The 26,268-nt window shown below is 42.3% G+C and overlaps 2 protein-coding genes across 9 annotated transcripts in view; one reads left to right on the top strand and one right to left on the bottom strand.

Moving 5' to 3' along the window:
• Nucleotides 1–26,268, bottom strand: part of CHD1L (chromodomain helicase DNA binding protein 1 like) — a 223,784-nt gene that overhangs the window by 60,394 nt on the left and 137,122 nt on the right. For 2 of the 4 annotated variants that reach the window (XR_004623404.1, XM_034654191.1), the window contains exon 1: nucleotides 1,450–1,607. The exons of the other annotated variants lie outside the window; for them this stretch is intronic. Coding sequence is in view for 1 of the 2 variants with exons in the window: in XM_034654191.1 (XP_034510082.1) it covers nucleotides 1,450–1,582 (133 nt within the window). In the remaining variant the exon portion in view is untranslated. Of the gene's footprint in view, nucleotides 1–1,449; nucleotides 1,608–26,268 lie in introns of those variants that run through there. 4 annotated transcript variants of the gene reach the window in all.
• The window catches only part of FMO5 (flavin containing dimethylaniline monoxygenase 5), a 31,192-nt gene continuing 25,326 nt past the window's right edge, over nucleotides 20,403–26,268 (top strand). The window contains exons 1-2 of one of the 5 annotated variants that reach the window (XM_034654196.1): nucleotides 20,403–20,420; nucleotides 21,793–21,965. In XM_034654196.1, coding sequence (XP_034510087.1) covers nucleotides 21,831–21,965 — 135 coding nt within the window. In that variant the 5' untranslated portion in view covers nucleotides 20,403–20,420; nucleotides 21,793–21,830. Of the gene's footprint in view, nucleotides 20,421–21,199; nucleotides 21,532–21,792; nucleotides 21,966–26,268 lie in introns of those variants that run through there. The other 4 variants (XM_019810264.2, XM_019810263.2, XM_011237612.3 and 1 more) reach the window with 4 other exon arrangements.

The raw sequence follows: 26,268 nt of genomic DNA, 5'->3' as shown, positions 1-26,268 counted from the left end.
TATTAACTAATTCACCAACAAGCAAAAGTGCAACGTCTTATGTCTCCTACTTTTTACTAAAATAACACACATCAGATGACATTTCTCCAGATGTATTATCTGTATCAATGAGCACACTTCATTTAGCCTTCTCCCACAAATGTTCTCAAAGCATCACACCTAAAAACACATGCAAAGAATAGGCACACACAAATATGTAAGATACCCACATAATCACCAGTCTATAAATTTCTGTTTAGGTTGGATACACACTCCTTACAGACACAGATACACTCATTCACATAGCCTCAGCGACGCAGGAAAGGTCTTTTTCGTGTCGGTATCCCACCCATTCATCTTCATTCCTCTTCTAAGCTGGATACAGAACTGCATCTTTTGTTTCATTCTGAGAATGAACAAAACCTCATTTCCTTGGCATTTAGTACGTAACGAGAGGTTTAATAAATATTGGTTTATACTTTTGGAAGCATTCACAGTCCCCAGCGTAGAAACTCTGGTAGGGCAGGGTCGGATTGTGTTTTGTGCATCTCTGTACCTAACAACTCAAAGTATGTGGCTCCCAGTAACACTGAATAAATAATTAACGTCTACACCACTGATTATTATTGATCCAAGTTTCTATAATACAGTTAAAGCATGCTCTGCGTCCCCATTTTATAATTCAAAAAATCGAGGACTGGAGAGGTTAGGTGGTGAGTCAAGTGTAGCCAGGAAATAAGAAAATAAGGCCTGAGTTTTTCCATCCACAGGAGATGGTGTCACCCTCGCTGTCTGTAGAGCTTTGAGCTTCAGAGATTCTAGGGAAGGACTGGTATAAATAAAATACACTTAAGTGCGGTAAGGTAAGAACTAATAAACATTGCTTGGCTTTGCATTTTAAAATGGAGCACTGCGGGAGAATTAACCAATGGGAAATTATCAAAGAACTGCACGTGCACGCTAAATGATGGAAGACAGCTGATGCAAGTAGGCGAGTTCTGATAGTTTTACAGGAGCAACTCATGAAACCCCCAGGCCAGGCCTCCAAACCGACCGGAACACAAACTTTAAACAACACACATTCTTGGGGCGCTAGGACGTCCTCTGCATCTTCAGAAAGAAAGGGAAAGAAAGGGCTTACCTTCGGCACAGGGGTCTCACTGAGTCGTCGTCCTCCCCCCGCCCCGCCCCGCTTCCCCGTCCGGAATCATTCATTCTGCGCCCGCCAACCCCTCGCTGCGCCGGCGGGGGCGATGGCCAACTGGCCCCAGACCCGGGTCATCGGCGCCCTGCCCCACCGCAGGGCGGGAAGGAAAGGTCCTGGAGCCCTCAGGTAAAACAAAACAAAACACACAGGACGGCCCACCCGCGGCGCCGAAGGTCCGTTCCTGGCGCGGGGACCCCCGGCTCGCCGGGGCAAGTCCCAACGAGATGACAGGCCCCGGAGGAAGCCGGACCGGGGCCACTGACCTGTCAGGCCCCACTGCCTTAGGTCCTGCTCCTGCACCCGTGCCCGCGCCGCCTCGCCTCGGCTCCGGGTCTGAAGGGCACGTAGGAAGCCCGGCATGGAGCCCCTACACTTCGCGGGACCAGCGCTCTCCATGCAGCCCAGAGAAGCTCCGCCCCGCGGCGCCCGCGCGCTTCCTTCCGACGCGCCCCGGCGGATCCCAGCGCGCAGCCGCCGCCAGAGGACGCTTCCTGCTCGGAGTACTGGGGCTAGCGGTACACCTAGTTCGCTTTCTGGCTCTCATTTTTCACTTTTTCCGGCTGTGCTCTGCGTGTTCTCCGCTCGTTCGGAGGTTGGACTATGCTCACCATTGATTTATTAGCACCATTGACTATGCGCCAGGTACATACTATTGACTTTGCTGGGCTCTGGGGTTATAGAATTCAGTAAGACATGGTCCCTGACTTCCAGCGATTCACAGCAAGAATGTAAAGCATGGTGTGCTCAGTTCGTTTGCACCAGTGATAAATTGGTTTGGGCCCTGAAATCCCCTTGTTTACTCCCTGTTGGCCGTAGGCCAAAGTTAGGAACTTCTGAATGGTAGGATATTAAAATCATGAAAATTGTCATTACCGCAATGAATTTCTTAAGTGAATTATGGGGAACAAATTGAAGCAATGTGTTAGATTAAGGATCACCATGACAACATCAGCTTTGAGTGGATTTATGACGTTGTAATTTATAATTAGTAGTGTACCACTGATATATAATAACCAAATAAAAACTGCAGTAATGATGCAGTTAGAGCTGTTGCCCTTAGGGTTTTATAAGTATTTATTTTCTTATTTAACCCTCACAGTAACCCTATAAAGAAGTACTAGAATTGTCCCCACATTAGATGAGGAAAGCTAGAATAGGAGCCATATTATTCTCTAGGTAATGTCATCAAAATACTAGTCACATTTAGGTTAACTTTGGTGCTTCTATCTTCAGTAAACTCAGATTAAAGTTGCACACCCCCGCCCCGAGTCTCATCTACCCTTAAAATAAAAGGGAGAAATTAGTTCTGAGCTACAAAAGAGGTGTCTTCGGGTTGATTTATTCATAAAAACCCAAAACACTGTTTGGAGCACCTACCATGTGTCAAGCACTCTTGGCACTGGATATAGAGGCCACTAGCCTCATTTGCAGAACATTTAAGTAAAGCATACTTATATTAGACATATTTTAAATTAAGCGTATATTTTAAAAGGAAGAGACAGGCAATAAGCAAATAAAAATCAGGTAGTTATCCATGTTAAGGTGAAAGAGAAACAGTTCCATAATGGGGCTACACTGATTTCCTACTTGATATTTTTTTCAAAACCATAAATGAGATTTGTATCCTTTCCTGGCTTCTCTGGAGGGCTTCTGCCCTTGTGGTTGCTCGTGAGTGATTTCTGCATCCTGATCTCTGTGTTTGACTTTTTTCCTCCCCTCCAGGTTCTGTAGGTAGACATCCACTAAAGCAGCAGTATCAACCATCTGCCACTCAAACAAAAGAGCCTTTATTATTTTTAACTGAAAGCACATTTGTTTTAGCATAATACCAGCGATAAGGTCCTAGCTTTAAGCCAAAATTTCTCTTGGTGGATTGAGTCTGACATCAAAAATACAGCTAGGAAAGGTAGCTGAGAAACTCCGAAGTCAACTACTAGTAAGATAACACCTATAAAAGTTTTACTCTAGATGGTGTATGAAAGGAGTGTATGGAAGGGGGTAGGGTAGAAGTAGGGTGACCAGTTAGGAGACCATTGCAGGAGTCTGGGCAAGAGATAATAGTTGTTGGGCCAGCATGGTGGCAGTGGAGCAATGAGTAGTGGGTCAGATACTAGATATATTGCAAAGGTAGAGTCTATAAGGTAAACAGATTGAGCATCTGAGAAAAGTCCAGGAATAAAGGATGATTTTGGGGAGTTGGCCTGATCAAATGGTAGAATGGAGTTTCCAGTTATGGAAGGGGTAAGACTGAGAATGAGGAGGTTTGAGGAACATCAAGAATTCATTTTTAATGTCAACTATACTTCAGTTTATAAAAGGAATTCATCTGGCACCTGGGTGGCTCAGTCGGTTAAGCTTCTGACTTCAGCTCAGGTCATGATCTCTGGGTCCTGGGATAGAGCCCCGAGTTGGGCTCCCCACTCCCAGGGGAGTCTGGTTGTCCCTCTCCTCCTCCCCTGCCCTCATACTGTCCCTACCCCCCACTCTCAAATAAAATCTTTTAAAAAATAAAAAAACAAATTCATTTTTGGACACAGTAGCATGAAACTCTTCTTAGATATCCAAGTAGAGATTTTGAATAATCAGGTAGATTAGTCTGGAGTTCACAGGAGAGGTTGGAACTGAATATATTAATATGGAAGTCATCATTTTCAGATGGACCTTAAGCCTTGGTACTAGATAGGACCTCCTGGGGAATGACTGAAATTATAAAAGAGACTTAGCCTTGGACAATTAACATTTAGAACTTGAGGAGGAACCAGCAGAAGAGCCTAAGAGCAACAGCCTGTGATATAGTAGAAGTAGGAGTGTGGTGTCCCTGAAGCCAAATGAAGAGGAATTTCAAGAAGGGAGTGATTGTCTGTGTCAAATGTAACTGAGATGTGGAATAAACTAAAATAGAAAAAGAAACACTGGATTGAGCAGTATGGTAGTCATCGATGATATTGCCAAGAATGATTTCTATATATCGTGGAGTCAAAAGCCTGATTGGAGTGGGTTCAGAAACGAAAACAGGAAGAAAGAAAGTGGAGACAGAAAGAGATGTCACACATATCTTTCAAAGAGTTTTGCTGTAAGAGGGAATAGAAAAATGGGAGCAGTAACTGAAGGGGGATATGGGTTCAAGGGGAGAGTTGTTTTGTTTTCAGATGGGTGATATTAGAGCATGTTGAATACTGATGGGAAGGATCCTGTAGACAGAAAAACTGATCCTGCAGGAGTGATGTCCTTGAATGAGAGGAGGGGCTGACCTAGATGAGAGCACAGACAGTTCATGACCTGGAACACGCAGAGGCATGGTATACAGACATATTTGGTAGTGAGAGTATGTGGAAGATCTCTTCAGATTGTTTCTATTGTTTAGGTGAAATAAGAAGCAAAGTCATCAGATGAGCTTGAGGAAGGGGAATGGGATTTTGGAGGCGTTAGGAGGGAAATGTGTGCAATAGTTATCTGGGTTGTGGAATAGTGAATTGGCTAGAGAAATACGGTATCATTGCCAAGGAGCAGCAAGGTTTATGGTCATGACACCAGCCAGTATGGTGTGAGTTGAGTGCAAGTAGGGAATAGTTAAGAGTATTGGAGCTTACCAGGGTTGGACTTTTGCCAGATGAGAGCAATAGAGAATGATTATACTGGCCATATCCCCAGTGTCCAGAACAGGGGTGAACAAGCAGAAAAAGTCTCCGCACTTATGAAGCTTAGATTCTAGTGATGGAGAAAGACAAAATGGTGGGGAGGGTACAAATAAGTTATCAGGTAGTATTGGTGAGAACAAATAGTAAAACAGGGTAATGAGATTAAGAATAGGGCTGGGGGGGGTGCACCTGGGTGGCACAGCGGTTAAGCGTCTGCCTTCGGCTCAGGGCGTGATCCCGGCGTTATGGGATCGAGCCCCCACATCAGGCTTCTCGGCTGTGGGCCTGCTTCTTCCTCTCCCACTCCCCCTGCTTGTGTTCCCTCTCTCGCTGTCTCTCTCTCTGTCAAATAAATAAATAAAATCTTTAAAAAAAAAAAAAAGAATAGGGCTGGGAAGCAGCTCTGAATAGGGTGGATGGAAGAGCATGTCATCAAGAAGATGACATTTGAGCTAAGATCTGAATGATAAGAAGCCAGCTGTGTGAAGTCAGGGAGAAGAATGTTCAAGACAGGGAGACCACAGGGCAAAGGCACTGAGGCAGGGTTAGCAAAGGAATAATAGATTCTTTAGATTGGTGAGGGCACACTTGAGGGGACTTGGTCATTGATTGGATATAGGGCTGAGGAAGAAAGATACGTTGATATAGACTCCAGAGGCTTCTGCCTTGGATAACTAGGTGGATGTTGATGCAAGCACTGAGATAGAAATTGCAGGAACAACAGTTGGTTTGAGGAAGGGAAGATAAGGATTTCACTTTAAGGATTTGTTGAATTTGTACTTAGAACAGTGCCTGGCACATATATGCACTCAATAAATAGTATTGCTGAATGTTTGAATGAGGTACCCATAGAACAATTCTGAAGTCCAGGAGCCATGATTGTTATAAACCTGAAGCACAGAGAAGACATGTCCCAGATGGTCAAACTTATGCAACAGTGTTTTCTAGGAAGTCAATGCTGACAATAAAATCTAACCCCAACTCCTTTATAACTCGTTGCTCAGGTTATGTAATCATGGCTTCCTATTAATTATTTGTTTATTACTCTACAGAGAAGGTAAATCCTCTGCAATAGGCACTCAGTAAGATTAATGGTAACCAGATCACGCTAGCAATGGGTCTTAGCAGCTACCCACCCTATGAAAACAAGCGTGATCATGCACAGGTTAGCAAACAAGTTACTTGTTGGCCATTATGTCCCTGTTGGGTAACAGCAGGATACCAGCTGGCAGCATCCACTAAATCAGTTATAGAGCCTGAATAAAAGCTGTGACCATGGACGAAAATTTGTACAGACCTCTTCTTAGGAACATGGACTTAGACCTTGGGACTTGGGTTAGGCTTAGGTCAGGGCCCTCAAATGGAAAGATCATTCTACTGGGATGAAAGAAGAGTTTTCTTTCTCTCAAGAAAGGAGAAAATTTGATTTTGACTTTTGATATTATTATACATCTTTTTTTTTTAAAGATTTTATTTATTTATTTGACAGAGACAGAGACAGCCAGCGAGAGAGGGAACACAAGCAGGGGGAATGGGAGAGGAAGAAGCAGGCTCCCAGCAGAGGAACCCGACGTGGGGCCCGATCCCGCAACGCCGGGATCACGCCCTGAGCCGAAGGCAGACGCTTAACCGCTGTGCCACCCAGGCGCCCCTATACATCTTTTGCATCAAATAACACATAATAAATTTAAAACCTAGAAATTCAGGGGAAATGTACTATAAAGAGTAAACGGGGGAGGTTAAGATGGCGGAGGAGTAGGGGACCCCTTTTTCAGCCGGTCCCCTGAGTTGAGCTGGATAGGTACCAGACCAGCAGGAATATCCACGGAATCAGCCTGAGACGCAGGAAGATACATCTGGATCTCTACAAATGAACATCTCCAGCGCTGAGTATCGAGGTACGAAGCGGGGAGCCGTGAAACCGCGCACAGATATCGGAAGCTAAACAGAAGGGGGAGGGAGCCGCCGTGTCAGGGCGCCGGGAAGCGGTAGCCACCTGCAAGGGGGAGCGGACAGACCGCGGACCCGCACGCTTGAGACAGCAGGCTGAGAAGGGAGCTCCGGGAGCGCACGCGGGACGGCTGGCGGTTGGCGGGCCACCTGCACAGGGGAGCAGGCGGACTCGCGGACGGCACCCGCAAGACAGCAGACTTAGAACGCGAGCTCCAGGAGCGCGCTCGCAGGGCGGCTGGCGGACCACCTGCACCGGGGAGTGGGCGGACCGCGGACCCGCACTCTGGAAACGGCAGACTGAGTCCGTGAGCCGGGAGCGTGCACCACCAAGCATCTCACGGAGCTCCGGAGCTCCGGTGTGCTCACTGGATCGAGGCTGAGACCGGGAGCTCCGGGAGCGTCCGCGGGGCGGCTGGCGGCTGGAGGGCCACCTGCACGGGGGAGCAGGCGGACTCGCGGTCAGCACCCGTGAGACACCAGACTGAGACGGGGAGCTCCGGGAGCCCGCGCGGGGCGGCTGGCGGCGGGCGGGGTTGGAAACACAAAGGACAGAGACGTGCCGGCCCTGGAAGTGAGGGCTGGGACGCCGGGTGTGGGGCGCACAGCCCGGGATGCTGCAGGGTTGAGCAGCACCAACAGAAACAGAGTTAAAGTGGCCAGAACATCAGTGGAGAACGATCCGCGATCCCTCTGTTCTGAGACAGAGGCTGAATTTCAGCCGCTGCTGCTCTCTCAGAAGAGGCATAGCAAACCGCCAGGGAAAGCCGCCAGAGAACAAAAGCCCGGAAATACCGGCTCACAGGGTGCCCATCCCCATCCCCCCTCGCAAGGGACACAGAGACTCTACCCAAACAGGGTTTTCTGAGTACCTGCAGGCAGGCCCCTCCCCCAGAAGGCAGGCTGAAAAATCAAGAAGCCCACAACCCGGAGCGCCTGAGTGGCGCAGTCACCAAGCACCTGTCTTCGGATTAGGGTGTGATCACAACGCTCCGTAAGGAGTCCTTCATCGGGCTTCTCCACCGGGAACCTGCTTCTTCCTCTCCCACTCCTCTGCTTGGGTTCCCTTTCTTGCTGACTGTCTCTCTCTCTCTCAAATAAATAAATAAACTCTTTAAGGAAGAAGCCCACATCCCTAAGATCTCTATAAAACAAGGGCGCACGGCCTGGGTCCCAGTCAACACTTGGGCTCTGGACAACCCTGCAATCTCTCTTCATCAGAATGACGAGAAGGAGAAGTCCCCCCCAGCAAAGAAAAGATAATGAGTCTGTGGCCTCTGCCACAGAATTGGCCTCGGCCACAGAATTAATACATATGGATGTATCCCAATTATCAGAAATGGAATTCAGAGCAACAATGGTCAAGATGATGAGTAAACTTGAAAAAAGCATCAGAGAAAGCGTTGCTGAGAATATAGAATCCCTAAGGGCAGAAATGAGAGCGAATCTGACAGAAATTAAAAATTCTATGAGCCAAATGCAGTCAAAACTAGAGGCTCTGACGGCCAGGGTCACCGAGGCAGAGGAACGCGTTAGCGAATTGGAGGATGGGTTAGTAGAAGAAAAAACGAAAATAGAAGCTGGTCTTAAAAAAATCCACGCCCACGAATGTAGATTACGGGAGATTACTGACTCTATGAAACGATCCAATGTCAGAATCATCGGCATCCCTGAAGGGGTGGAGAAAAACAGAGGTCTAGAAGAGATATTTGAACAAATTGTAGCTGAAAACTTCCCTAATCTAGCAAGGGAAACAAGCATTCGTGTCCAAGAGGCAGAGAGGACCCCATCCAAGCTCAACCAGGACAAACCTACGCCACGGCATGTCATAGTGCAATTCGCAAATATTAGATCCAAGGATACAGTATTGAAAGCGGCCAGGGCAAAGAAATTTCTCACGTACCAAGGCAAAGGTATCAGGATTACGTCAGACCTGTCTACAGAGACCTGGAATGAGAGAAAGGCTTGGGGGGGCATTTTTAAAGCTCTTTCAGAGAAAAACATGCAGCCAAGGATCCTTTATCCAGCAAAGCTGTCATTCAGAATTGATGGAGAAATAAAGACGTTCCAAAATCGCCAATCATTAACCAATTTCGTAACCACGAAACCAGCCCTACAGGAGATATTAAGGGGGGCTCTATAAAGGTAAAAAGGCCCCAAGAGTGATACAGAGCAGCAAGTCACAACCGATACAAAGACTTTAAAGAGAAATGGCATCATTAAAATCATATCTGTCAATAATCTCTATCAATCTAAATGGCTTAAACTCTCCCATAAAACGCCACAGGGTTGCAGATTGGATAAAAAGACATGACCCATCCATTTGCTGTCTACAAGAGACTCATTTTGAACCCAAAGATGCATTCAGACTTAGAGTAAGGGGATGGAGTACCATCTTCCACGCAAATGGACCTCAAAAGAAAGCTGGAGTAGCAATTCTCATATCAGATAGACTGGATTTTAAACTAGAGGCCATAGAGAGAGATACAGAAGGGCACTATATTATTCTTAAAGGAAGTATTCAACAAGTGGATATGACAATTATTAATATATATGCCCCCAACAGGGGAGCAGCAAGATACACAAGCCAACTCTTAACCAAAATAAAGAGACATATAGATAAGAACACAGTAATAGTAGGGGACCTCAACACCCCACTATCAGAAATAGACAGAACACCCTGGCAAAAACTAAGCAAAGAATCAAAGGCTTTGAATGCCATACTCGACGAGTTGGACCTCATAGATATATATAGAACACTACACCCCAGAACCAAAGAATACTCATTCTATTCAAATGCCCATGGAACATTCTCAAGAATAGATCATGCTCTGGGACACAAAACAGGTCTCAGCCAATACCAAAAGATTGAAATTATCCCCTGCATATTCTCAGACCACAACGCTCTGAAATTGGAACTCAACCACAAGGAAAAACCTGGAAGAAACTCAAACACTTGGAGGCTAAGAACCATCCTGCTCAAGAATGACTCGATAAACCAGGAAATCAAAAAACAAATTAAACAATTTATGGAGACCAACGAGAATGAATACACAACGGTCCAAAACCTATGGGATACTGCAAAGGCAGTCCTAAGGGGGAAATACATAGCCATCCAAGCCTCACTCAAAAGAATAGAAAAATCTAAAATGCAGTTTCTATATTCTCACCTCAAGAAACTGGAACAGCAACAGAGGGACAGGCCTAACCCACTGACAAGGAAGGAGTTGACCAAGATTAGAGCAGAAATCAATGAATTAGAAACCAGGAGCACAGTACAGCAGATCAACAGGACTAGAAGCTGGTTCTTTGAGAGAATCCATAAAATTGACAGACCACTGGCAAAACTTGTCCAAAAACAAAGAGAAAGGACTGAGATTATTAAAATTATGACTGAAAAGGGAGAGGTCACGACCAGCACCATTGAAATTGCAAGGATTATTAGAAACTTTTATCAACAGCTATATGCCAAAAAACTAAACAATCTGGAAGAGATGGAGGCCTTCCTGGAAACCTATAAACTACCAAGACTGAAACAGGAAGAAATAGATTTCTTAAATAGGCCAATTAACTATGAAGAAATTGAGTCAGTGATAAACAACCTTCCAAATAATAAAACTCCAGGCCCAGACGGTTTTCCTGGGGAATTCTACCAAACATTCAAAGAAGAAATAATACCTATTCTCCTAAAGCTATTTCAAAAAATAGAAACAGAAGGAAAGCTACCAAACTCATTCTATGAGGCTAATATTACCTTGATCCCCAAACCAGGCAAAGACCCCCTCAAAAAGGAGAATTACAGACCGATTTCTCTAATGAATATGGATGCCAAAATCCTCAACAAGATCCTTGCTAATAGAATCCAACAGTACATTAAAAGGATTATCCATCATGACCAAGTGGGATTCATACCTGGGATGCAAGCATGGTTCAACACTCGCAAATCAATCAATGTGATACATCATATCAACAAGAAAAGACTCAAGAACCATATGATCCTCTCAATTGATGCAGAAAAAGCATTTGACAAAATACAGCATCCTTTCCTGATTAAAACCCTTCAGAGTGTAGGAATAGAGGGTACATTTCTCAATCTCATAAAAGCCATCTATGAAAAGCCTACTGCAAGCATTATTCTCAATGGGGAAAAGCTGGAAGCCTTTCCCTTAAGATCAGGAACACGACAAGGATGCCCACTCTCGCCACTATTATTCAACATAGTACTAGAAGTCCTTGCAACAGCAATCAGAAGACAAAAAGGGATCAAAGGTATCCAAATCGGCAAAGAAGAAGTCAAACTGTCTCTCTTTGCAGATGACATGATACTCTATATGGAAAACCCAAAGGAATCCACTCCCAAACTATTAGAAGTTATAGAACAATTCAGTAAGGTGGCAGGATACAAAATCAATGCCCAGAAATCAGTTGCATTTCTATACACGAATAACGAGACTGAAGAAAGAGAAATTAGGGAATCCATCCCATTTACAATAACACCAAAAACCATACGTTACCTTGGAATTAACTTAACCAGAGACGTAAAGGACCTATATCCTAGAAACTATAGATCACTTTTGAAAGATATTGAGGAAGACATAAAAAGATGGAAAAATATTCCATGCTCATGGATTGGAAGAATTAACATAGTTAAAATGTCCATACTACCCAGAGCAATCTACACTTTCAATGCTATCCCGATCAAAATACCGAGGACATTTTTCAAAGAACTGGAACAAATAGTCCTTAAATTTGTATGGAACCAGAAAAGGCCCCGAATCTCCAAGGAACTGTTGAAAAGGAAAAACAAAGCTGGGGGCATCACAATGCCGGATTTCGAGCTGTACTACAAAGCTGTGATCACAAAGACAGCATGGTACTGGCACAAAAACAGACACATCGACCAATGGAACAGAATAGAGAACCCAGAAATGGACCCTCGGCTCTTTGGGCAACTAATCTTTGATAAAGCAGGAAAAAACATCCGGTGGAAAAAAGACAGTCTCTTCAATAAATGGTGCTGGGAAAATTGGACAGCTACATGCAAAAGAATGAAACTTGACCACTCTCTCACACCATACACAAAAATAAACTCCAAATGGATGAAAGACCTCAATGTGAGACAGGAATCCATCAAAATTCTAGAGGAGAACATAGGCAACAACTTCTATGACATCGGCCAGAGCAACCTTTTTCACGACACATCGCCAAAGGCAAGAGAAATAAAAGATAAAATGAACTTATGGGACTTTATCAGGATAAAGAGCTTCTGCACAGCCAAGGAAACAGTCAAAAAAACTAAGAGACAGCCCACGGAATGGGAGAATATATTTGCAAAGGACACCACAGATAAAGGACTGGTATCCAAGATCTACAAAGAACTTCTCAAACTCAATACACGAGAAACAAATAAACAAATCATAAAATGGGCAGAAGATATGAACAGACACTTTTCCAATGAAGACATACAAATGGCTAACAGACACATGAAAAAATGTTCAAAATCATTAGCCATCAGGGAAATTCAAATCAAAACCACACTGAGATACCACCTTACGCCAGTTAGAATGGCAAAGATAGACAAGGCAAGAAACAACAATTGTTGGAGAGGATGTGGAGAAAGGGGATCCCTCCTACATTGTTGGTGGGAATGCAAGTTGGTACAGCCACTCTGGAAAACAGTGTGGAGGTCCCTTAAAAAGTTAAAAATTGAACTACCCTATGACCCAGCCATTGCACTACTGGGTGTTTACCCCAAAGATACAGACGTAGTAAAGAGAAGGGCCATATGCACCCCAATGTTCATAGCTGCATTGTCCACAATAGCCAAATCATGGAAGGAGCCGAGATGCCCTTCAACAGATGACTGGATTAAGAAGCTGTGGTCCATATATACAATGGAATATTACTCAGCTATCAGAAAGAACGAATTCTCAACATTTGCTGCAACATGGACGGCACTGGAGGAGATAATGCTAAGTGAAATAAGTCAAGCAGAGAAAGACAATTATCATATGATTTCTCTCATCTATGGAACATAAGAACTAGGATGATCGGTAGGGGAAGAAAGGGATAAAGAAAAGGGGGGTAATCAGAAGGGGGAATGAAACATGAGAGACTATGGACTATGAGAAACAAACTGAAGACTTCAGAGGGGAGGGGGTGGGGGAATGGGATAGACTGGTGATGGGTAGTAAGGAGGGCACGTATTGCATGGTGCACTGGGTGTTATACGGAACTAATGAAGCATCAAACTTTACATCGGAATCTGGGGATGTATTGTATGGTGATTAACATAATATAATAAAATAAAATTAAAAAAAAAAAGAGTAAACACTTAAGTATATCAACAAAGTGAATCTGGTTTACAGGACTCTTGCCAAGTCAGTTTAGAAAGTTGCCATTACTCTTTAGTACCAAAGGTAAGGGCATAATACTGGAATAATATCAAATAAATCTCTGAGGACAAAGTACAAAGGTTGTGTACTGACCACAAGTCAGAATTTGTCCACAGGTCTTTTGGATTACAGGGCTGTGTTTTCTCCTTTTTATTTGAACACCTTTTGACTGTCATGCCTTGCCACTAAATTAACCACATGCAGTTTTACACTCTTTTCTTTCATCTAAAAATGTATTGTTGTGCAATCCACACAGCTAATCACAGAAGGCTTTTGAGTTGGCCAACTCTGGAATTTAACTTTTGTGACATATTTCCACAGAAGGAAAAGGACATCTCCATAATAACCATAATAAATAAATAAACGCAAATTTGAATGTCCGGGGTATTGTGAAGGACCAAAGAACTTAAGTTGGGAATGAACCTGCTGATCACCCAGGTATCTGCATCTCACCAATGGAGATTCAAGAAATTAGGAATTATCCCACATTGTTGAGGTCCCATCATAACCTCATTTGCTTGGGGAATCCACCAAAAAATGTTCCATAGTGTTTTTCTCATAAGCATGGCTCACAGACACAGTTCTAAAAGTAAGCAGAACACACATACACACACAATATGGGCTATCTACTTAGTGGTGGCATCATGGATAGACATGGATAGAGAGCTTTGGTAGACTGTATCACTGTTCCCAACTACTCACTTTCTCCCTGTAACTATTCATATCTTATAAAATGATCATACATCTATGCCTTTATCTGTGATTTCAGTGCCTTCCAATAGGCTGACTCTGTATAACTTGCTTTGGCCACTAAAATGCAAGTGGATGTGTATATGAGCTGAAGCTTTAAATGTGCTTGCTGAGATTGTTCTAATATATAAATACATAATATTTAATATATAATAAGCTCTTTCAATCCATGAAAAGGCTTCTTTGCCATCTGCACATCTTTTGTGAGGCTTGTTCTGTTTCGGGTGTCATGGCTAAGGTTTTAAAATCAGCCTCACACACATGTGCACACACACACACTCTCCTACATGTTGAGATTTTGGTTGGCATTGCATTGAATTTGAAGACTAAATTGCAGTGAATGGACACTTTACAAAATTGACTCATAACTCATAAATATGGTATCTCACTCCATTAATTTAGGTTTTCTTTAGTTTTTTCCAATACTTCCCCCACTTTGTGCATAGAGAACCTGCACATCTTTTATTCAATTTGTAGCCAGTTATTTGATATTTTGATGTGATATAAATGGTATTTTTACAATTTTTATTTCAAACTCTCTTTAAAAGACTGTCTGCCATGTAAAACAACAATACTATCAATGTATTATGGGGTTCATAACATGCTGAAGTAAAACATATGACAATAATACAAAATTCAGGGGAGATAAAATTGTAAGTATACTGTTGTAAGACTCTTACACTGTGAAGCAGTTAAATAATAATTCAAGATAGTAATAAAGTAAGAATGCATATTATAATCATTAGAATAACCATTAAAAACATAAGAAATTGATCTAAAAAGATAATAAAAGAAAAATGAACTAAAACATAATTTGATGAAGCTGAAGGAAAGCAGGAAAGGAGGAACAAACAAAGAAGAGGTGTAAAATTTAAAAATAAATCAATTTTCAGTAACCATATCAGTAATCACAATAAATTTAAGAGGACTAATCACTCTTTAAAAGAAGAAGATTGCTGGGGAGACTGACTGGCTTAGTTGGTAGGGTATGCAGCTCTTGATCTTGGGGTCATGAGTTTAAGCCCCACATTGGGTGTAGAGCTTACTTAAAAAATAAATAAGTAAATCTTAAAAAAAAAAAAGAAAAAGGAAAAAGATTGTCCGACTGATAAAAAGAAAAAAAAAAGACCCAACAATATCCTGCCTACAAAAACACACTTTAAATACAAGTAGTTGTTTTAAATATAAGTAATTGGAAATAAAATAATGAGAAAAGATATTCCAAGCGAACAGGAACCTGTCAAATATGAAACTGTCAAAGTAAATTTTAAGGAAGAAGTGAAAGAAAAAAGAAGGAAATTTATAGTACATCGAAGTTCAATTCCATAGGAAGAAGACATAATCCTAAATGTGTATGTACCTAATAATAGAACTTCAAAATTTATGAAGCAAACAATTGACAGAACTGTATGGGAAAGACAAATTTAGAATTATATGTGGAGATTTTAACATACCTCCTTAATAATCAATAGAACAAACAGACAAAACATTGGTAATGATATAGAACATTTGAACAACAGTATCAAGCAACGTAACCTAATGGACACTTGCAGAACACTGTACTTAAGAGCTACAGGTTACGCAGTCTTTTCAAATGTATATGAAACATTGAACACGATATCCCATATGCTAAGCCATAAAACTAGTAATCAGTTTCAAAGGATTAAAATTATACAAATTATGTTCTCTAGTGACAACAAAATTAAGCTAGAAATCAATAACAAAATATCGAGAAAATCCCAAATTAGTTGAAAATTAAGTAACTTCTAAATAATCCATTCATCAAAGATGAAATTACAATAGAAGTTTGAAAATATTTTGGAAGGGGCACTAATGAAAATACAACATATGAAAATTTGTGGGATGCAGCTATAGTAGTTCTCAGATGGAGATTTGATGAATTAAGTAACCATCTCTCTACAAGCTTAAAAAACAGCAAAGGTAGAAAGAAGGAAATAATAAACACAAAATCAGAAATTAATGAAATAGAAAAGAGATATAAAACAGGGTATGTCAATGGAGCCAAAGACAATTCTTTAAAAAGATTAATAAAATTGATGTAATTGATCAAGGAAAAAGAAAAATGAGAAAATTAAATAACTAATATTAGGAGTGGCAGAGGCAATATCATTCTAGGTGCTATGAACTTTAAAAGAATAATATGAAGGGGCTGCCTCGGTGTCTCAGTCGGTTAAGGGTCCAACTCTTGATGTGGCCAGGTCTTGATCTCAGGGTCGTGAGATCGAGCCTTGTGTCAGCTCTGCATTGGGCATGGAGCCTACTTCAGATTCTCTCTCCCTCTCCTGCCCCTTCCCCCTTCCCTTCCATGAACACACTCAGTCTCTCTCTCTCTCTCTCTAAAAAAAAAAAAATGAGGATGTCATGAATAATTTTACACCAATACATTCAACAACCTAGATGAAATGGGCAACTTTCTAGAAAAACACAACTTACAGAACCTGGCACAAGAAGAGAGAAAATCTGAATAATCCTCTATCTTTAAATGAAATTAAATCCATAATTTAAAACATTCCAACAATCAAAACACCTGATCCAGATGGCTACAGTGGTAAATGCTACCAAACTTTTAAGGAAAAAGATTAACAATTCTACACAAAATCTTTCAGAGAGGCCAGCATAACCTTGATACAAAAACCTATCAAGGACATTACAAGAAAAAAAAATAGAGCAATATCCCTTTAAAATATTGATGGAAAAAAATTCCAAGTGAAATTTTAACAAATCAAATACAATGTTATATAAGAACTATACACATCATGGTTATGTGAGTTTATTATAGAAAGACATAGTTTGCTCAACATTTAAAAAATCATTCAAGGGGTGCCTGGGTGGCTCAGTCAGTTAAGCTCTGCCTTTGGCTGGGGTCATGATTCCAGGATTCTGGGATTGAGCCCTGCATTGGGTTCCCTGCTCAGCAGGGAGTCGTCTTCTCCCTCTCCATCTGCCCCTCCCCCCATTCTCTTTCTCAAATAAAATCTTAAAAAAAGAAAATTAAAATAAATCATTCAATATAATTTTAACAATAGGATCATCTTAATAGATACAGAAGAAGTATTTTATAAAATTCAACCTCCATTCATAATAAAAATTCTTAGCTAACTAAGAATAGAGAGAAACTTCTCAATTTGATCAGATTATTTACCTAAAGCGTACAAATCACATCGCACTTAATGATAAAATAGTGAATATTTCTCCCTAACAAGACAAGGATGTGTATTATCACTGCTTCTATTCAATACTGTATTAGAGGTCCTAACCAGTGCAATAAGGTGAGAAAAAAATTTAAAAATAAAAAATTGGAAAGAAAACAGTAACATGTTATTCATAAGTGACATGATTGTATATATAAACTATACAAGGAATCTACAAACTACTGGAGGTAATAAGTGAATTTAGCAAAGCCATGTGATACAAAGTAAGCACACAAATATCAATTGTATTTCTTTATACTTACAACAAACAAATGGAAGATGAAAATGTAAAAACGACACTTTTTTTTACTCAGAAACCAAAATTTTATTTATTTATTTATTTATTTATTTATTTATTTATTTACTTACTTACTTACTTACTTACTTAACATATAATGTATTATTTGTTTCAGGGGTACAGGTCTGTGATTCATCAGTCCCACACAATACACAGTGCTCACCACAACACATACCCTCCTCAGTGTCCATCACACAGCCACCCTAACCATCCCACCCCCTCCACTCCAGCAACCCACAGTTTATTTCCTGAGATTAAGAGTCTCTTATGGTTTGTCTCCCTCTCTGGTTTCATCTTGTTTCATTTTTTTCCTCTCTTCCCCTATGATCCTCTGCCTTGTTTCTCAAATTCCACATGTCAGGGAGATCATATGATAATTGTCTTTCTCTGACTTATTTTGCTTTGCATAATACCCACTCACGTCATTGCAAATGGCAAGATTCCAATTTTGATGGTTGCATAATATTCCATTGTATATAGATACCACATCTTCTTTATTCATTCATCTGTCAACGGACATCTGGGCTCTTTCCATAATTTAGCTATTGTGGACATTGCTGCTATAAACATTGGGAGGCAAGTGCCCCTTCGGATCACTACATTTGTATCTTTGGGATAAATACCTAGTAGGGCAATTGCTGGGTTGTAAGGTAGCTCTATTTTCAACTTTTTGAGGAACCTCCATACTGTTTTCCGGAGTGACTGCACCAGCTTGCATTCCCATCAACAGTGTAGGAGGGTTCCCTTACTCTGCATCCTCCCCAACATTTGTCATTTCCTAACTTGTTAATTTTAGCCACTCTGACTGGTGTGAGGTGGTAGGTATCTCATAGTGGTTTTGATTTGTATTTCCCGAGTGATCTTGAACACTTTTTCATGTGTCTGTTGGCCATTTGTATGTCTTCTTTGCAGAAATGTCTGTTCATGTCTTCTGCCCATTTCTTGATTGGATTATTTCTTCCTTGGGTAAAACAACACAATTTACAATAGGATTTTAAAAATAAAATACACAGGGCTAAATAAAATGTGCAAGATTCCACACTGAAAATTATGAAACAACACGGGGAGAATCAAAGAAGACCTAATAAAAGGAAAAATAGTCTATTTTACAGATTAGAACTTTCAATGGTTCAGATGTCCGTTCTTCCCAAGTTGGTCTATACATATTCAATGTAATCCTAATCAAAATCCCAGGAGGCTTTTTTGATAGAAATTGATAGGCTAATTTTAAGATTTACATGGAATTGAAAAAAACCAGGATAGTCAAAATCATCTTTAAAGCAAGCACAAAGATGGAAGATATGTATATAACCAGTTTTCAAATTTTAGATTAAAGTAATTAATACAATATGGTATAGGTATAAGGATAAACAAATAGATCAGTGAAACAGAACAGAGTCCAGATATAGGTTCACACATATATGACCAATGACAAAGACACCAATTCAATTCAAGGGGAAAGAAAGATCTTAGAATAAATGCTGCTGGAAAAACACAGTATCCAGATAGAAAAAAATTCACCTGACCGTTATACTTTTACCATTCATATTAATTTAAAATGGATCATAGATCTAAATTTAAAATCTAAAATTATAAATCTTCTAGCTGGAAACACAGGAGGCTATATGAACTTGGGATGTACAAAAGTTTCTTAAATAGGAGCAAAAAGTACTAATTATAAAAGAAAAACTGTTAAATAGATTTCATCAAAATTTAAAACTTCTCATCAAAAGACACCATTAAGAAAGTGAAAATCTATGTCCCAGTCCAGTGCCTATCAGGCAGCTTTCCTTGGCAGTTCTTCAAAAAAGATCTAAGCTAAGCTCTTTCTATCTTTTATAGCTGCCATCTTAAAAGAAGTGGCCTCCAGCAGGCAATATCATTATTGAATGAATGTAATATGCAAAATATGGACTTAACAAAAAGAATTAGGACATGGGAGAACATGTGAGTAGAGATGAAGCTATACTGTTCAAACACTCCTCCTGGGTTAGACCTTTGCAGAAACTCCTCTGTACAGTTACATATGGATGTATGGGTGCACACACACACACACACACACACACACACACACACTCCTCTAAAAGCCTCACATATATTACTTTGGAATTACTGTTATCCATTGTATTTGTCATTTGTGCTATTGCTCTTGCCTAATAGCATGAGTGAATAACTGTGTTGAACCTGTACATTAGTTTGCAAATATTGTTACAGCCCAATAAAGAAATTGACTCACTTTCAAATTGGCAGTTAGACTGAGAAAATTTGAGTCAAGGTTTAAAACATTTTATAAGTAATTTAAAAACACAAAACAGTGGCGCCTGGGTGGCCCAGTTGGTTAAACGACTGCCTTTGGCTCAGGTCATAATCCCAGGGTCCTGGGATGGAGCCCCACATTGGGCTCCCTGCTCAGCAGGGAGCCTGCTTCTCCCTCTTCTTCTGCCTGCCACTCCCCCTGCTTGTGCTCTGACAAATAAATAAAATCTTTTAAAATAAGACACAAAACATATGTGCCAAATTTAAAAGTAATTAATTGAAAAACACAAAGTAGTAGAGAATTAAAATTACATTTATAATATTGTTTTAAAAGTAACTCTTGCATTGTTCTGAAATTATGAAATTGACTCAGTAAGGGAGAGATTGGTATTCAATTTATAAAGGTAGTCACCTGTTTTCCTGTATCTAGGCATCTCAAATGCATTAAAAATTATCCAATTTACAAGTAACTCATTTATAAGTTAAACTGCCTGGTTTGCATTCCTGCCTTTCCACTTACTGGGAAAATGGGGGTGATGATAGTACTTGCCTCATGGGGTTGCTGAGAGATTACATGGGTTCTTTCCCATCAGGTTTTTTGAACGGTACAAGGTGAATTCTTGAGAAATGATCACTTTTGGCCCATAAAAGATACTTTGGGGAGAGGCCAGCAAGTCAAAACCCAGGACTGACATTAGTGACATCAAACCATCTTGTGCCAAGTTGACTAAGAAAGTAAGTAGAAGGTAAACACATAGATGGCATCAGCGACTGCTTATTTCTCCAAACACCCCCTCACATCTATCGAAACAGACTGGTGGGTTGGATGGGCCCTGATTCTGACTCCGTGTGTGATATCCTACATCCATTACACTGGTCTCTTCTGCATGATTTTATATTTGACAAAAATAAGTTCTATTTTAAAAGTAAATATTTTATGTTTTTAATTACTTATGTGTGTCAGAGAAAGCACTCTAAAAGGAAAAAGATTTATTTGAGAGAGAGAAAGAGCGAGACAGCACGCGGGGAAGGCAAAGGGAGAGGGAGAGAAGCCGACTCTAAACCGAAGCCCTGGACGGGGCTGAATCTCCCAGCCCTGAGAACCTGACCCGAGCGGCAATGGAGAACCCATGCTTAACCAGCTGAGCCACCCAGGCGCCCTGAGAAAACACTTTTTAAGAGTATTTCTATTTTATTGAAATGACGTTTGCGTTTGGTCCTCTCTGCTAAACTAGAAACTCCTCTAAGTAGGAAATGACATCCTTTTCTCACTGAACCGCCCCAGTTTAGTGCACGGGTATTTTAAGTAAATTTCTACCAGCAACCTGGAACCAAAGAGCCAATCTGTGAGGTGGGAGCGGGGGGTGGGGGGAGGGGATGAGGGAGCCGGGATCTGTTTTAACACATCTGCTGAAGGTTGGTGTTCTCCGCTGAAGCTTTTAGAGCAAGCCTTGCTTTGGGGTTATTGCTAGTTTCCCCTTCACCAAGAGGAGTTTGTCCCTTTAAGGCAGATACCAGGAAGTTAAAAGTGGATGCGGAGGAGAGGCGAGGGACGGAAACGCGGGACTGCTCCGTCCCTAGAGAGGTAGTTGAGCCTCCGGGCAACTCAGCCGGAAAACAGAGGTGGTAGGATTTTTTTTTTTTTCTGCCCAAAGCAGGTTTGGCCCGTGTTAATATTCTCCCTGTGGGAGAGAGTGGGTGCCGTTCTGCTGAAAGGAGGTGGAGAGGAATAGCTCCTCCCTATTGGCTGTCGCTGTTTGGACTTTGTTGCTTTGTATTTATAAATATATTCCACAACGGCCAAAGAGCGGAGTAGCCTCTGGACAGCAGCTGAAGGACTGGCCAGGTGCTGCAGGAAAGGAAGTGGGACAGGCTACCATGGCAGGACTCTCAGCTTAAGTCTTGCGGACCCAGAGCTCCCATATCCCTTTCATGGCAATTCCTTATGGCCAAGAGGACAGCCGAATCTGGTTTATCCTAAAGCACCTGTTGTCGCAGCATTTATTTGGAGGATGCCATGGCCAGGATCTTTCTTCCCTGAAATGTGTTAACTGATGTGTGCTCTTCTTTCTTTTCTTTTTTTTTTTTTTTTTTTTTTTTTTGACAGGTTACATTGATCTGGCCTGGTAAAGATATCTGGAGACCATGACCAAGAAAAGAATTGCAGTGATTGGGGGAGGTATGAGCGGGCTCTCCTCTATCAAGTGCTGCCTGGATGAAGGCTTGGAGCCTGTCTGCTTTGAAAGGACTGATGACATCGGAGGGCTCTGGAGGTTCCAGGTAAGTCTCCTGGTTCTTTAATAATCGGAAACCTCCCTGGAACTAGGTGCCCAGCAGGAGTGTTGGTTTGCAACTTCAGGAGCATCCCAGGTGCAATCTGAAACTGGTCTCCTTCGTGGAGGGCAGAGAGAGACCCAAGAAAGAGCAGGCCACTCCAGGTTGGCAGGTAGCAGGTTTAAATAAGGGAACTTACATAGGAGGCTTGTCCTGGGCAGCAGGAAGACAAACACATCTCCACACCTGCCATATGTTAAAAGTTCATACAGAGGCTTTAACTGGATTCAGTCAGTACCATGCACATGGTCTCAACACCACATCACTAGTAAGGCCAGCAAAATGTACATTCCAAGAAGTCTTTGAGGGCCCAGCTCCTGGGTCAGCGTGTGGTCATATCCTCTTGATGACCTCCCCCAACATGCCACCTCTCCTAACCAGCTTTTACAATGTCGCATAGCCTCTTCTTCTATGGCATTTCCCCAGCAGTCAGCTGGGGGGTTCGCTATCATGGAGGTGGCCCATTTGGTGTCTGTCTGTCTGCATGGGAGGCAAATACCACGGCAACAGTGTAGGCACATGCAAAAGAAAACACAGATTAAGGTAAAGATTCCCAAAACAATCTTTTTTCACCAAGAACCCCAGGCTCCCAACCACTGATTTATTAAGTTCCCTACCTAGCTGAGGGATGGATCACTCAGGGTATTCACTTATGTTCTCATGTGATTTAGTAAAGGCGATACATCAGCAGACTCATCAGGTATGAGCACACAGCATTCTGTTTGGATAATGGCACAGGTGCCTCTTTGGAGGCAAAAATAATGCCCAAAGCCATTCTATTTTGGAGGACAACTTTTCTCACTAGAGATATTTCAGTATTCAGTAAGGACAAGGTTTGTTAGTTATTATTTAATGCTTGCTGGGTGAATTTAGTAATGGCTTCTGTATGTGCTATAACATCCACTGGGCCAATGGAGGAAACAAAGACAGCAGCCATAATCCATGTTAGTGAAAGACACAGTGTGCCCATCTAGCCTTGAGGTGAAGGAAATTGGTAAAATATTGTTACCATGGGTGGGGGGAATTCTCCCCTATGCCCAGGGAAAACCCAGGGTGCAGTGGTCCAACCACCCAGGGGGATCCGTAGCCAAAATTTTGTTCCACACAACCACTAGGCCCCTTTTGGGGCTACCCAATAAACACCTGGTTGGTGTGACCAGTTAGTACCAAACTAGTCACTCTCCTTTACTATGACAGTGACTGAATACAGAGTTCCAGTGATATCCATCCTATATTCCCGGTACAGTTGTGTTGGTTCTGTTTCAAATGACTTTTCTCTTCCCAACATAGGGGTGTGTGGGTGTTCAAATGTCCATAAATCCATCTCAAATCTGGCTCAATGGTGGTATTTCTAGGACCCTTCCAGTCATCAGGTTAATGTTTAGTTTGATAGAAAGAGAAGACCCTTGCCCAGTATTATTGATAGTGTGCCACAGGCCAGGTTTTGGGATTAGTATTGGTAATAGCAGATGAGCCAAGAATGCTGGTACTAGTTTGTTCTTCCTTAAGGTACTGCTTTAGGGCCTTTCAGTCTCTTTCTTGAAGGGATGATACCCACCATGGCAATCCTGAGGAGCTAGAGAGGGGCAGCTGCCCACACAGCCATCAGTTGGATTGCTTTGTTGGACATCCACCAGGTGCCCATCCTGTAACTGGACACCAAAGGAGCAGCAGAGTCTAAGGTCAAACAGATATCTAGTAGGAACTTGTATGGGGAGGTGTTTCTCTGCTACAAGAATGACAAGGCCTGATCTTTAGATGTTAGTGTGGCTGTGGTTTTAGGACTTTGACCAGATCATGTATACATCTGTGTTGGCCATCTGAGATGGACTAGGCAGATATGCCAGACCAGGACCCCCATTTTCTCCACCTCTTTTGATGGTACATATTCCATTGCAGATATAGTATGTTTCAACAGGTCTAGCTTGTAGCAGGACAATGGGATCCCAGTGGAGACTGAGTAGTTCCTCCTCACGCAGGAGTGCGAAGTAACTCACCCATCCCAGCAGAACTTCCCATTGCAAATTCCAGTAGATAATACCTTTCTCAGGGTTTGGTGTTCTCAACAGCACAGCATGCTGATCTCGGTGAGAGTTGGGGCAATGGCTGGGTTCTTCAACTTCTACACCTTTACAGTATTGAGTGCCTTTGTGGGGGTCCCCAGTCTGGCATATGGGGTAATAGGACTTACTGGTTGATCATGCAAATGTGTTAAAGTCTGGGACAGTACTTTAGTCTGCTTGGCCAAAATGGTTTTACCTGTTAGTAATTTCATCTGCTCCTTTAATATTCCATTTTTCTTTTTACCATCCCTGCTGCTTGGGGGTTCTAGGGGAGCTGGAACCTCCATTCACTGTCATGACTTTTGCCCAGTCTTGCACATCATGACCTTTGAAATGGGAGCACCCCATCATGTCTACTGATGAGGGTATCCATACATGGTACTCAGCTTCTATAATCCCCTAATGCTGGAAGCCTGGTTTGCACATTGACAGGGAAAGCTTGGGTTAGGCCAGGTGCTGTGTCCACACAAACCAGGACATAGGTATAACCCGCATTCTGAGGGAGTGAGGCAATATAATCAATTTGCCGATCCCTCCCTGGTTGAGAACACTGGTGAGTAGCCCCAGATTCCTTTGGTAGTTGCCTTTGGCATTGTTTATAACACACAAGACATGCTGTTACTGCGTTAACTTGAGTCACTGTAGTTCAAGAGCTAGGGTATCAGCTTCCTGATTGCCAGGGGATGTCAGTGCTTTATGAGCAGGGATCTGGAAAACACTGAGTTATACCTCAGGCTCTTATGGGTGGACCTAAATGTCTTTCCACATATCCTGATCCCCACAAGGGCTCATCCACAATCATCCACCCCTTGGCTTCCCAATGTCACAGCCGTAAGTTTCATCCCTTTAGAACACCCCAATTGTCAGTGCAAATTGTTAACAAAGGAGTAACAGCCAGAACTCATGAATCACCAGCCAAGCTGTCCTGCATGTAGCCCACTGGCTACTGTACTCTGTTCCTGTTTTCAGCCAGATGGTGTCATTGTTGGGCAAAATAGCGACTATATCCTCTTGGAGGGATTGCCCTGACTAGAGCCATCTGTATACTAGGCATCAGCTACAATTTCCCCACCCCCTCTCTACGGGCTACAGGGACACACCAGGTATAGGGCAGGGCCATCTGGAGGGTCTGCATCCTCCCTAGGTCCTAGTCGCACCTGCATTTCTAGTAGGCTGGTGGACAGGGTGCTCCTCTGCTGCAGATAGGCATGTCACTTAATCACAGTGGGAATCTGAGCCATGGCAGAGATGGGTCAATGGAACATATTCTCATCCCATCCCTTGATGGGCAGGGAAGTTCTTACCACAATGCTCTGTTCCTTAATGAAAGGCTTAACCTGGAGGGGTCCTTTTACACTGATAGGAGCCGTTGCTCTATGGGGGTAGACAGGTTTTTTCCCTCTTCCAGAACTGAGACCAAAATCCTAGGAGTCCTCTCTCCTTCTCTTATTTCTGTCAGTGCCCAGCCCATATATTCCAGAGTCACAGACACATCTAATTTGAATGGTAGTCCTGCTTGGGAGATGCCCAGAACTATAACCTGCTTTACTAGTATTTTGGCCTTTTCAGAGGCAGCTTGCTGCTCACATCCCCAGTCCCACATGTGCCCTTTCTTTACCAGGTGGTATAAGGAATGGGGGCACTATGCCACGTGGGCAATAAAACTCCTCCAATGTCCCCAAATTCTTACAAAGGCTGGCATCTCGTTTACATTCTTAGGGGTTGGGTAGGCTTACACCTTATCGATCACAGCTTCTGGCACAACACAAGTCTTATCTGACCAGAAAGCTCCCAAAAACTTTATGGCAGTGCCTTGACCCTGGATTTTTTTGTGGGTTCACTGCCCATCCTCTTTCTCACATATGCTCCAGCAAAGCCTCCACGGTTTGCCTCCAGCAGAGGCAAATCTTCCCATGTTAACATTATATCATCAATGCAATGGACCCATTTTAGTGATGTGGAGAAGGAAAACAGGGCAGGTCTCAGGCTACCATCCCATGACATATGGTGGGGGTGTGCAGGGCACCTTGTGGAATCACTCAAAAGACTCATTGTTGCCTCTCCCATGTAAATGCAAACTGGTCTTGTGACTCAGTGGTCAGGGGTATACTGAAAAAAGGCATTTGCTAAGTCCAGCACAGCATAGTACACTCCTAGGACTCTGGGCAAGGTATATATATAGTGGC

This window comes from Ailuropoda melanoleuca, chromosome 2 (genome assembly GCF_002007445.2).
Source record: "Ailuropoda melanoleuca isolate Jingjing chromosome 2, ASM200744v2, whole genome shotgun sequence".
In the NCBI taxonomy this organism is placed as follows: domain Eukaryota; kingdom Metazoa; phylum Chordata; class Mammalia; order Carnivora; family Ursidae; genus Ailuropoda; species Ailuropoda melanoleuca.
Note: the sequence above shows the minus strand (reverse complement) of the source record. Positions and strands in the feature narration are given on the sequence as shown.